Source organism: Chlamydotis macqueenii, chromosome 17 (assembly GCF_036417535.1).
Source record: "Chlamydotis macqueenii isolate bChlMac1 chromosome 17, bChlMac1.mat, whole genome shotgun sequence".
NCBI lineage: Eukaryota > Metazoa > Chordata > Aves > Otidiformes > Otididae > Chlamydotis > Chlamydotis macqueenii.
Genome location: NC_141572.1, coordinates 3,736,840 through 3,749,374, shown reverse-complemented (window position 1 = coordinate 3,749,374; position 12,535 = coordinate 3,736,840). Strand labels below are relative to the sequence as shown.

The following is a 12,535-nucleotide window of genomic DNA, read 5'->3' as shown; positions in this document are numbered from 1 at the left end:
CTTTGATTTATTGCTAACGAACAATTCTTTTCTTAATAAAAGAACATTGCCATAATCTCGGAGGCTGCCAGTTCTGGTATATCATTGCAAGCAGACCGTAGAGCTAAGAATCAGAGACGGAGAGTTCACATGACTTTGGAGTTGCCATGGAGCGCAGATAGAGCAATACAGCAGTTTGGTAAATAACTTTTTTTGTATTCTTCCCCTCGCATGCTTGGTAATACTACCTGGATTTACCACCAGTTCATGGGAGATAAGATTGAGTAAGGAACCTGTTAAGGACCCTTTGGATCTCCTTTACCTGTGAACAGAATCCACTCTATAGTCATAACTAATAGTCTGGAAAGTTTTGAAAGAAACCTAGCAAACAAACTTAACACTGTAGCTTAGGGTTTTTTCGTGTATCAAGTGTCTTTATGAAAGTTGCCACAACTCTAGAGCATTGGTGTCCTACCTTCTGTTGGCTGTGTTACAGCTGAAACTAATTTTCAGCAGGATTAAGTTCTGTCTTTTCTTTACTTTTCACAATTTATAGTTTATTAGGAATGTTCAATGAAGTGGAATTTATTTAACATATGTGCTTCTATTTAATTATCCAGGAAGAACTCATAGATCCAACCAAGTGACTGCTCCAGAGTACGTGTTCCTCATTTCTGAATTGGCAGGAGAGCAAAGATTTGCATCTATAGTTGCAAAAAGACTGGAGAGCTTGGTAAGATTGTTTCAAGAAGTCTGATCCTTCATTTGAGAAAATACAGCTTAGATTTTTTTTTTTCTTAAAATTTGATTTAATTACAAATGTGTGCCTTAACAGGGAGCCCTCACCCATGGTGACAGACGGGCTACAGAAACTCGAGACCTCAGCAGATTCAATTTTGACAACAAGGTGATGGTTCTGTTTCTGTTTGAAAGCTTGTGCTGTGGTGCTTGTTTTGCAAATGAGCTGTTGAGGAAGGATTTCTTCCATCTCCTGTGAAGTGTTTTACGCTTAACTGTATTACTTTCTGATATGAGGCCTCTTTCTGAGATGGCCAGAAAACATTCTTAATTTTGTTTGCAAAGCCACGTGGAACACAAATATGTGTGTAGATGTCTTCTCTGCATTTGTTAACAATCCAAGTCTTAAGTAAATGGTATGCATCCTTTCAGTCATCACTGAAAGATTAATTTGGCAGTTCTAATTGGAAATTAAGACTGAGCTGTTTATATAGTGTAGTTTATAATTGAAAAGCTAATAACCAGTTCCTTTTACTGTTGTAGAGAAAAATATTTTCTTGTGAATTACAAATGGTGGTTAAACCACGTGTGCTTAGGCTGAGGCACAAATGCTGGATCGCATTGTTAGAGCAACTTTCTCTTTCTTATGCAGTATGGCAGAAATGCTTTAGAGATCGTTATGAAATCCATTGTGAACTTAGACTCCCCAATGGTCTCGCCGCCTCCTGATTTTCCTGGAGACTTCTTCAAAGGTAAATATAATTCACTGGATGTAGCAGGTGCCTTTTGATTGTTCTCCAGTATGCAGAAAATGCAAATAACTTTAGGGCTAGAAAACATTGTTACTACTTGAACCAATCAACTGGCCCAAATAGATTCTCCCTGAATGTGATTCCTGTGCATGTTGCTTGAGTGTTGAAGTTCACGTATGAAACAGGATGTGTGAACTCTCTTGATAAAAGGCATGTTCTATATGTTTGGCCAAAGTATTTTAACTTAATTTTTCTGTTACCTGTTGCAATATCTTGTTCTCCTGTGTGCTCCTGTATAGTGCTATTAGTAGTTTTCCCTGCCTGTGCTTCCTGGAAGGACAGAAGGCAAAGTTCGGTCTTGCTTATTGATGTATTAGGTAGAAATTGCAAGTAATGTATTTGAGGGGTGTCAGAAGTTCTAGAATTGGCTCCTGAAATAGGATTGTTAAAGAAGCTGTTACTTCATTGGTTTATTTTTAGGTGGCAAAGCAGCTATGATTTAACTTCTTTTTCCTAGATGTTCGTCAGGGACTGATTGGCGTAGGCTTGATAAATGTAGAAGACAGATCTGGAATACTGACGCTTGATAAAGGTATTTTTGTGTTTAGTGTATCTTAAGAATGTCGCTATGAATATCATATATCATGATACTGGATTCCTAGCAACAGAACTGAAGTTGTATCTATGTAAAAGGTGACTTTTTTGAGAACTTCAGAATGTTTTCGTCATTTGTGGAATAGTGGAATTGAGTAGTTTCTTTGAGATTCTCTTGAATGCTGATTGAGAGCTTGTCATCAAACTTAATCTTCATTGACCTAATACATGTATTTCTTATTCTTTTTTAAGATTATAACAATATAGGGAAATTCCTGAATAGAATTCTTGGTATGGAAGTACATCAGCAGAATGCTTTGTTCCAGTACTTTTCTGACACGTTAAATGCAGTTATTCAAAATGCTAAAAAGAATGGAAGATACGATATGGGCATCTTGGGTGAGTAGATCAATTTCTCAGAACGCTTGTACTTGGGTAAGAAGAGAGAAACACAATAACTCTATCTTTTCCTTTTAAGATTTGGGCTCTGGAGATGAGAAAGTAAAGAAGGCAGATGTTAAGAAGTTTTTAACTCCCGGATACTCTACCTCTGGACATGTAGAACTGTACACAGTAAGTTAATTCTGTGTCGTCTTTGTATGAGCTAATAAAACTTGCTTGTCGATAACTTTTTAAAACATGGCAATCAGCTAAGCATGTGCTGAGTGTACGAAGGCCTTTGACTGGGCAATACTTAGTTTTATGGTTCTTTAGTTCCTATGTCTGTAAGTGTTCCACAGCCTGTTCCCAAACACCCCTGTATGGCTTTTTCCTAGATCAGTGTAGAGAGAGGAATGTCTTGGGACGAAGCAACTAAGATCTGGGCAGAACAGACGGGTCCGGATGATGGATTTTATTTATCACTACAGGTAAGATTCTTCATCTCTTGGATTATGTTCAGAGAAGTTTTTTGGGAGCTAAGAAAATACCCTGTCTCCTCTGAAAAATTTACTGTTCAAATTAATTACTGTTCAGTTTTGCAAAATGCTTTCAGTCTTACATTAAAACTCATTTTAAGTTTGCTTCCAACACTAAGTATGAAGCACTCCTTTTTAGCTGCTCAGGATATTTCCTGGTAGGAATGTGAGTCCCAATTAATAGCTCTTACCTAAACCTGCATCAAGAAACCAGATGTGTTCACTGTAAGAAGAAGTTAGGAGGTTAATGTAGATGAGTGGTACTGTCTTCTAAAGGTGTCCTTGTTATTACTGGTTGTTTTCTTGCGCACAGACACACTCTGTAAAGAACATGGTGTGGAATCACTTAAGGTAGATACTATCAGCATGTTTAAACTTATGAAGTTTGTTTCTTTTGTTTTCCAGATAAGAAATAACAAGAAAACTGCTATTCTAGTAAAGGAAGTGAATCCTAAAAAGAAGCTTTTTTTAGTATACAGACCAAATACTGGGAAACAACTCAAACTAGAAACATGTGCAGATCTGAAAAAGAAATATAAGAAGGTAACCATTAAAGTTATGCTAGTTTTAAACTTAAAAAAAAATGAAAAGAAACTTTATTTTTCTGTTATTTGTGTATAATTCTGGCAAGTTAAAAACTAGGCTTATTTTTCCAGAGTGGAGCTTATACTTGGGTCTTTTTAAGCAGATCTACATGATTTCTGCACTCCTATATCCAGAGCTTTCTGAATATAATCTGTGGTGTGGTAATACAAAAGGAGGTGTGTTAGGGTCTAGCAAGGAGAAGTCTTGCTTCTGTGTAAGGTGTACAAATGTGCTCTTAAATAAGCAGCTATGTACGGTGTATTCTAAGCAATGATTCTGAGGCTTTAGCTGTTTGCTGGTGACGTTTTAAATACTGTAAGGGATGGTTTTGTTTAGAGGCTGGTAAGATATCGAACACTTGTCTTACACAATTTTATTGTGTTGACTTTGTGGAAACTGAGATCGGGTTGATTACTGGGAAAACTGAGATTCTGCTGTTCTTGTTACTGAGATTGTGCTATGTTGAAGTGTTCTGCTCATCCTTTGAGATGGCACTTACATTGAATAGCCTGAAATTACAGATAATAATGAACCTCTCTTCACCATCAGAATGTTGATGCTTCCTCTTTTCTCATAGTAATGACCAAATTGCTTTTGTTCTGTGCAAGTCTTGATGTGTTTTACTTTATTATTCCTACTTTGACTTTTCTCCAGGTACCTTCTGAAGATGCTCTGCCACACTGGTTAGAACAGTACAACTCTTCTGCGGATACCTGCACTCATGCTTATTGGTTAGTATTTGTATGCACGTAGATGCTTAAACTGTTTGCCTAAACTGGTTTATCACTACTTCTGTTCTTCTGTTACTCATGTAGAATCTTGTGTTTCTTGCTTAAGAAAAATTGTCCCATGACCTGTCAGATGATCCAGCCTTTAAGTGGGAGCTTTGTACTTGCTGTTAAAGTCTTAATATATTTAGGTGAATGCTAATGTATAAATTGCATGCCAGTAGAAGTATAATGACCCACAAGTACCTGGTGCTTTAAGTGTCTTGTTCTCATCTATTATTGTGGTAGGATAGGTCAAACGTCATTTGGGGGGAAAAAAACTTACTACTTTGTGTAGAGATGAGAGGTGTCAGAAACAGCTGTTCCTGTACTACCTTTTCTAACAGCATGTCTGAACTCAGCAGCTGATGTCTTAATTCCTGAGGAACAGCATAACTGGTAGAAGTTTCAGATTGATGTTGGAATTTCTGAAATATACTGATCAGATACCGGTTTCATATGTAACAGATTCAGGTTCTCAGGTGATCTAAGTGTGATATGTTTTTGCTTAAAGCTCTGTACATTTTGAAGATCTGGTCCTAAATAGGCCAGCACTTTTCAAAGCTTTACCATTAGAGGCATGCTGTGAATAAAGTGTCCTCCCCTTAACTGTGTACTTGCAGCCCTTGCTCAACTTTGAATATGTGTTAAGTAACTTCAAGACTCATTTTTAATTGAACTGGATACTTTTTGTTTGCAGAATTCTTTAGAAAGGTTTTTTTCTTTCTGCAGGAGAGGCAACTGTAAGAAGGCAGGCTTGGGATTAGTTTGTGAAGTGGGACTCCGCTGTCGAACTTATTATGTCCTGTGTGGTTCAGTATTGAGCGTCTGGACAAAAGTAGAAGGCGTTCTAGCCTCTGTGAGTGGTACAAATGTGAAAATGCAAATAGTTCGTCTACGAACAGAAGATGGGCAGAGGATCGTAGGTAAGCGTCTTGTGTACTCCTTTATTTCCATCTTGGAGTAGAAGGAAGTTGTAACTTAGAAGTTGCTCTGTGTTGATAGTCAGGTAAGAGACTTCATAAAGATGCTTACGAGAGAAAAGGCTTGTCAGTGTGTATGGTGGGGAGGGGCAGAATTACAGCTGTTGAAATCTGTATTTGTAGTACAAACACTGTTTCGAGTCACGTTAAAGAAGGAAGAAATCTTTTTTCCCAGACAGGCTGTGGAACACTTACTCTCAGTTGTTTTGATTTACGAGGAACAAAAAAGTCACATTCAGCCTGTTGTAGCCAACCTACCTTTGAAACCAGAAGGTCTCCACTTCCCCCCCGACCCCGACTTCTGGCAAAACCCTTGAAATGCTCGTTTTCGTGGTTGAGCTACTGAAAGTCACATGTCATCAATAGTTTAGAATGACTTCAAGATGATTGCGTCATTTATTGTTGCTAAACTTCTTAGTGAAACCCTCATAGCAGGTACCTCAGAGATGGAAATCTTTTCTTTCTTTTTTTTTTTTAATGTGGACTTCCTGTGGATGTGCAATATCCTCCTACTCCAGTAACAGTTTTCCAAGATGTTTAAACTAGGTTTTTCATCTTTAAGCTTTCATGGTGTTGTAACTTCTGTGAGACTAGAAAAGCCAAAATAGCTGACTTCTCATTTTATTTGGCAGTGGGTAGCGTAAGAATAAAATTTGTCTTCAGGGGCAAAATGGCAACTTCTTTCATGCTTCATGACCTAAAGGGCCTAGTGACTTCTGAAGATAAAGCTCTGGCTGAGAAGCTGAACTTGCAGCTGTGCTTGATTTGATTTGATACTGGAAATGATCACTGACTGCTGCATAAATTAAATGGTGGAATCATCAGCTTGAGGTTTTAATGAACAAATTGTTTGCATGCTTATGAAACAATTGATCTGTTGCTGTTTTCAGGTTTGATCATTCCTGCAAATTGTGTATCGCCCCTTGTAAACCTCCTGTCAACATCAGACCAGTCTCAACAGCTTGCAGTACAACAGCAGCAGATATGGCAGCAGCATCACCCGCAAAGCATCACCAACTTCAACAATGCCTAGGAGGCCAAACTACAGGTGTTGACTTTGGTGTTTGAGGAAAAGGCTGTAAAAGCATATCACTTGCATAAAAATCAGGGACAGATTCCAAAGAAATATAACTTTTTCAGTTCAGTTGTGTGCTCTCAAATACTTTGGGAATAAAGAGATCTAAAAGGTTGGTAGAACTGAAAGCCAGCAGTTGTTTATGGTGGTGCATCTGTCTTTCCTTATGCTCTCTGTAGTGCTTCCTGTTTGCTTTTACTTTTGGCCTTTTAAGCTACAAACCACAATTTGTTTGAAAATGCTTGAAAATCCCCAAGCAGGCTTTATTTTTTATCTTGTCATACAGTGCTCAGGGTTTAACGCAGTGCATCAATGCCATTGCTGTGGGAGATATCCTTGAATGCATGTATTGAGTATATATATAGAAAATATATATTGGGTTTTTCTCTTCGATTTATGAGTTTATAAAAGCATGAAACCTAGAGGTTGCACATCATGCATTCAGGTTCCTTCCCAGTTTCTGTTCGACAGTGCATGTCTTTGGAAACGGGCGTGGACAGGATAAACACACGAGACGCAAATTCAGAGAGAAACACAATCTTAGTTGTACAGCATTGGTTATTGCATTTTTATAGTGTTTATACCCAGGTGTTGCATTTTTTCTGGTTCTCTCCTGGGGGTTATATATTTGAGTCTACAACATGTTCTTTTTGTGATAAACATCTTAAATTAAAATTCGTTCATTTTTAATGTATTAATGGTATTCCTAATGTGTACTGCAAAGATGGCTGGATGCCTGTTTTCCTTAAATTGAAGCATTTCCTTAATCCGAGGTGGTTATGGAAACTTAAGTGCAAATTCACTTCCATCTCGCATACAATCTTATATTTTTTACTTCATTAATGTAATTTAATTTGTCACTTGTAAGATGAAACCTTACTTGAGCTGTAAATTAGAGAATGGGAAACACTTGAGGGTTCCGCTGTATGTGCTGTTTCTGTTACCCAGTAACTTGAATACTGTTTAATATGTTGTAAGACATTGTAGAGTTTATCTGGAGCTGTTTAAAAGAAATTGTAATGTACAAATGTGAATAGTCACTTATCTATAATATGGGTAAGTTTTGTTTTGCCTATAATAGTAGATGTTTATAAGAAAGTGAAGGACAATGTTTGTCATTTCTTGCTTGCACAGGTTGCACTATTGAAAAATTGAGATTGTATAAACCTGTCCAAAAAACCTACAAGATAATGATCTTGTAGATGTCAAATAAAAGTTATTGTACTAACAAGAAGTGGAGTCTTGTTTAGGCAATCGCTGTATTCCAAAAAAAACTAACAAGTCTGTACAATTGGAATTCGACAGGACTTGGCATGTTCCAGTCTGCTTTAACCAGGCTTCTGTCTTGCAGTCCGGCTATTTCGGTTGAACTTATTAATGAGGCAAGAAGTAAACTGTGTTTAAACCTTGGTGCATGTTTTCAGTAAGGCTCACCTGACAGAGCAGCAATCCACTGTAGCGTGTGTCACTTCTGTAAACACTCAGTGAGATTCCAGTGTCATAAAGAGTTTTTCCATAAGTAACTGGGCCAGGAGTTCCACAACCTCAGGCTGAGGAGAGTTCCCTTACGCGAATTATCTAGCTTGAGGTTCCGTTAACGCTGCCTGTGCTGGCACCCTGGGGCGGCAACAGAGCACGTGTATGTCAGGGAAGGAAGGCTGCCTGCTGGCCTTGGCTCCCAGTCTGAAGTGGTCGAGGGGATAAATCCCCTGCACACGCTTGTGACTGGAAATACAGGTCTCAAATCGGCGTGCCTGCTACGCCTCTGTAAAGTACTTGTAATGCAGGTGGTAGGTGTGGTGGGAGTTTTTGAATCCTCTGGTAGTAAAGGGAAGCTTGCCGGAGTGCTGTGATACCAGTAGGAGCTGATTATGCCCTGGAAAACTGTAGACCACAGGGTGTGGGGGAGGATGTTCATGTTTCGTACCCACCATTGGATGTATTTGGCATCCATTCCAGGAAAAGTAATGGGATTTTGAGAAGTATGTTGACAGATTACTATTGCCACAGATAGCGAACCAAACTGCTACTAACTGCAAGCTGTGTGTGGACTTCACTGGTTTGGGTTTTTTTAATTATTATTAGGTGTAGAAACATCTGCCATCTGAGATGGTTACATAACATTTTCAATCTTAAATCTCAGTAAGATGGTTCTAGAAGTGGTAGGTTCACAAATAGTGATTTTTTTTTGTTGTTTTTTGTTTTTTTTAAGAAGTCATTATTTAAATACTCTTCAGTTCCTAAGTGCTCTTCTCAGCTTGTTTTGCTAACGCTGGTTGTTGGGATGAGCAAATATTGAATTGGATATTCTCTGTATTGATAACCAAACTTATTTCAGGAGTTTACAGCACATGCTGTTCTCTCACACCCTCATAAACTTCCCATGGTCTTACATCCCCTGGAGGGGAAAAAAAACCTGCCAGTTTATACTTTTATACTTAAAGATTCATAGGAACTGTTCCCTTTTCCAGAAATCCATTCTCTCCTTTGCCTGCTCTCTGCTGCTTGCCACCATCAATGCTTTGGCTTTGTCATTCAGTTACTAACACATCTGCTGCCACAGCTCGAGTGCTACAACATCTTCAAGGTTAACTTTTTTTTTTTAAAAAAAAAAAAAAAAGCCTTCAAGCTACAGAAATGTTTTCTCTCTTGAAAATTCCTGCTCAGTGGTTGGGGCGCGGTTTTTTGGTCGTAGTTTGTTCCTTGCATGAGCTGCTGATAAAGCTTCAGGGAGAAAAGGAATATAAATAGCACTGTGGATAGGACAAGGAACAGCTATGCAGTATCCTCTTGCAGCACTGCCCGTAAGACAAACATCCTCACAGGGAGGAAAAAGGAGAGACCGATAGTCATGTTATATAAATGACCAGGCTAGGCAAGAACGGTCTCTATATTTTTCCTACTTGCGGGGCATTGATCTGCTGCGTACAAATTGCCATCTGAAATTGATATAAAATGTATAAAGGAGAGATGTTTCTGGTAACAGGAGCAAAGTTCAATGTAAGATCGTAGTAATTTCTGTACTGCGTGAGCTTTGGAAGCGTGCTGTGGAAGGGGAAGATATGTATTTAAGTTGACTTGAAAACTGAAGGGATAGAATTCTAGGTTTTCTTTTTTTAAACTGTCCCTTGACAGCCACTAAACTTTGACTTGTTAACTAGTTTCATACTTAAGAGATGTCTGACAGTAAATGCAATTAGGAGCCACTCAAAGCCCCCTCTGCACAGCAAGTTTTCAATTTTTTTCCAATCACTGTATGCTCCGTTGGGAACACACACCTCTCGTAAGGACTTAAGTTCCCCAGAGATGCTGGTTGTCTAGTCAGTGTGTAGTATTTTCTCTGTAAATTAAGAAAACTCTGCAACCTGTAAACATTTGTCAAGTGAATTATCAAGGGGTTTTGTATTTTTCTTTGGCGTTTGGAATAAGCTTCGTTCAGATCCCGTTGCAGCCTGTACATATATAGAAAGAATATGTATGTATATAGAGATGTTAAAGGCTACTGAATTATTGAATGTAAATAATTCTTGTTTTCCTTTGTGGTTTTTTTTTTTTTTCCTTCATTACCTTCCCAAGATGTATTCCTATTTTCTCAGCCTGCCAAACGGGCAGTTTGTGTGTACTTTGAAATATATACAGCATATATAAAACTTCCAAGGGATGTCTGCATACATTGTAGATGTTATATGTTGTCATCATTTTTTTCAAAACTATCAATTGTCTGTCTTCCCTGATCCTTTTGATGCTCTGTGGCTTTATTCTGTTATTTTTAGTGTACAGTGCATTTTCTTGAGAGAAATTGATTCCCAGTGTCTTTCAGGGTCTGGTGCTATTCACTTAGTGCCTGTATCAGAGAGAAACAAGTATTTGAATTTTCATGTAGTTTGTTTTTAGTCTTTTCAGTGTGTTTCAGATCTTGAGCTTTAATCCTAGACACATTTCCATTTTCTTCACCTTACTAGTATCTCCCGTTGCGCGTTCAGTGAGCTCCTGCAGCAGGAGTTCTAGAATTAAATGCATCAGCAATGGGACGTGCCCACTGTCCTAACGTGTAAAAAGTACGATTACTGCATTCGTAGTAAATGTTAACTGTCTTAAAAGCACTCTTTCTGGAGTAACTTGAGAGCAGAAAAGAGACATCTGTTGGAGAGTATTTCCTGGGAAAGTTCTGAGCTTCATGCAACGTCAAAATGTGCAAAACAGGTAATGGAACTTTCTCACCTTTGAAAAAAATGGTGCATACTTTTAATTGCCAGATAAAAATACATGTGTTTATATCAAAGTTAGAGATTACCGAGAAATCCCTCAAACTGTCTGTCTCTTATTTAGCCCTTCAGCTTCCAGCTGGTGTCACACAGGGTGCATCCATTCAGTTGTTTCCTGAATTAAGTGGCTGGCAAAGTCAGTTAACTGGAGAGTCGTGGCAAGAAGCGTCCAGCTGCAAATAGCAACAACATACTTCTGGTAGTTTCTGTGGTCAGTACGAGCTGAAACAATGAATGTGGAGAAATAACGGAGGCGTTTTTGTCATGTGCTGGCAGCTGCAGTGTCACAGACTCTCATGGTAACGGCTGACAAAGCTGGCAAGAAGTAATAAAGTGATGCGACCGCAAACGTGCCCGAGTGCGGAATGAGACATGGGAAACCTCGAGGGCTGGCGCTTCAGCTGAGAGCAGCATTGGCCTCACTGGCTGCTTAGGTTGTAGATGGAGTTTGGAAAGCAACAACTCTCTTTTTAAGAAGAAAAACATGAAGGAGGGAAGACAAGCCTGGCAATACCAGTGTTTCCCAGCCACATTACAACAGCTGAGGGCAGATCGCCTCTCAAAGCTTATGCTAAAGAAGAGTGCTAAGTAAAAACCTCACAAGTGCTTCACTATTTCTTAATTGGTCCAAAATCATTCATCAGTGAATTAACTTTGAGGCAGTAAGATGCAATAATAGGAACTGGACAGGTTTAAGCTGAGGCCAAAACTCACGGAAGGAACTTTTTCCTGCTGTGTCGTGAACCAATACTGCAGGTTTTGTCAGACTCCCCCCCCCCACCCCACCCCGGGCACGCAGAGGATGGCGACCGTTCTTTCCGGAGACTCGGTGCTGAGAGGGCAGGCTGAAAGGAATGGATCTGGTGCACTTAAGCAGGCAGTTGAACCAATACAGAAATACATCCGGATGTAAGTGGCGTGTTTTGTTTATAAAAGTCCTGCAATGCTTAAATAGCTGAATCAACACCTGTTAAGTTTTATTTTGTAAGAACCAAGTTTGGTTAGTGTTTCTGAATTTAGTTGTGCTTAGGGAATAACTTTAGTGAGACGGCTCACCTGCAGAAAAGTAGTTTTCCTACATTTGATTTGCACTGGGAAGGGTAAAGAGAAATTTCTACTGACATTCCTGCTTACGTACATACTTATGTAGCTACTTTCTGATTTGGAGAGGATAACCAGTAAAAGGCCAGATTCTTTGCAGGCACATCCTGGCACTTTTATTTGCCGAGTCATTTGATTTATTTTTCAGTCATCGACATAAAAGCCCCACAGCCCACTGAATTGTATCTGAGGTGGGTGTTCACCGCCTCAGCATCTTCCCGGAGTCCGGTGGAGGGGCTGTACCACACCCCTGCAGTAACTTTTGCTATGAGACTCCCTCTGCACCAAGGATATGCTGTTTTTTTAAAGTAAGACTTTGCTATTAGCACTCCTTCAGTCTACACCTTTAATAGTCCAGTGTGACAGAATTCCAAGGACATGTAACATTTAAGATGAGTTGTAGGTGCTCTTTTTATTGCCTGCCCTAACTGGAAACATTTGCCAACCTTAAAGCCTCCAGCTGCCAGTGTAGTATTGCTCTGCGCGTCCCTGCGTTCTCCGTGCAAGCAGACAATACCTGTGCACGCCAGCTGTCCTCAGACAAAGCGGCCGAACTTTGGGTGCCCAACAAGAAAATACGACAGCAATGTTTAGAAAGATTTATACTCACAAAAATTACAAACTGTGGAACGTGGTGAATTCTGTGTAGAGTGTTCTATTTTTAGTAAAAAAATGTTAAATAAATTAAACCGACTACTACTTTGGGTTTTTTTTCCCTTTTGATTTTCTGTTGTGGAATGTATCCACACAGGTTGTTTATCCTGGAACGCCTTTCAGCA

At 39.1% G+C, this 12,535-nt stretch overlaps 1 protein-coding gene across 3 annotated transcripts in view; it reads left to right on the top strand.

The window, feature by feature from the left end:
• The window catches only part of SBNO1 (strawberry notch homolog 1), a 35,333-nt gene extending 25,265 nt beyond the window's left edge, over window positions 1-10,068 (top strand). For all 3 annotated transcript variants that reach the window (XM_086761700.1, XM_086761701.1, XM_010129002.2), the window contains 12 exons: window positions 43-178; window positions 600-712; window positions 815-886; window positions 1,370-1,469; window positions 1,987-2,061; window positions 2,316-2,462; window positions 2,542-2,636; window positions 2,840-2,932; window positions 3,386-3,523; window positions 4,220-4,296; window positions 5,065-5,258; window positions 6,206-10,068. In XM_086761700.1, the coding sequence (XP_086617826.1) occupies window positions 43-178; window positions 600-712; window positions 815-886; window positions 1,370-1,469; window positions 1,987-2,061; window positions 2,316-2,462; window positions 2,542-2,636; window positions 2,840-2,932; window positions 3,386-3,523; window positions 4,220-4,296; window positions 5,065-5,258; window positions 6,206-6,348 (1,383 nt within the window). In that variant the 3' untranslated portion in view covers window positions 6,349-10,068. The remainder of the gene's footprint in view (window positions 1-42; window positions 179-599; window positions 713-814; window positions 887-1,369; window positions 1,470-1,986; window positions 2,062-2,315; window positions 2,463-2,541; window positions 2,637-2,839; window positions 2,933-3,385; window positions 3,524-4,219; window positions 4,297-5,064; window positions 5,259-6,205) is intronic.
• Window positions 10,069-12,535: the final 2,467 nt, after the last annotated feature.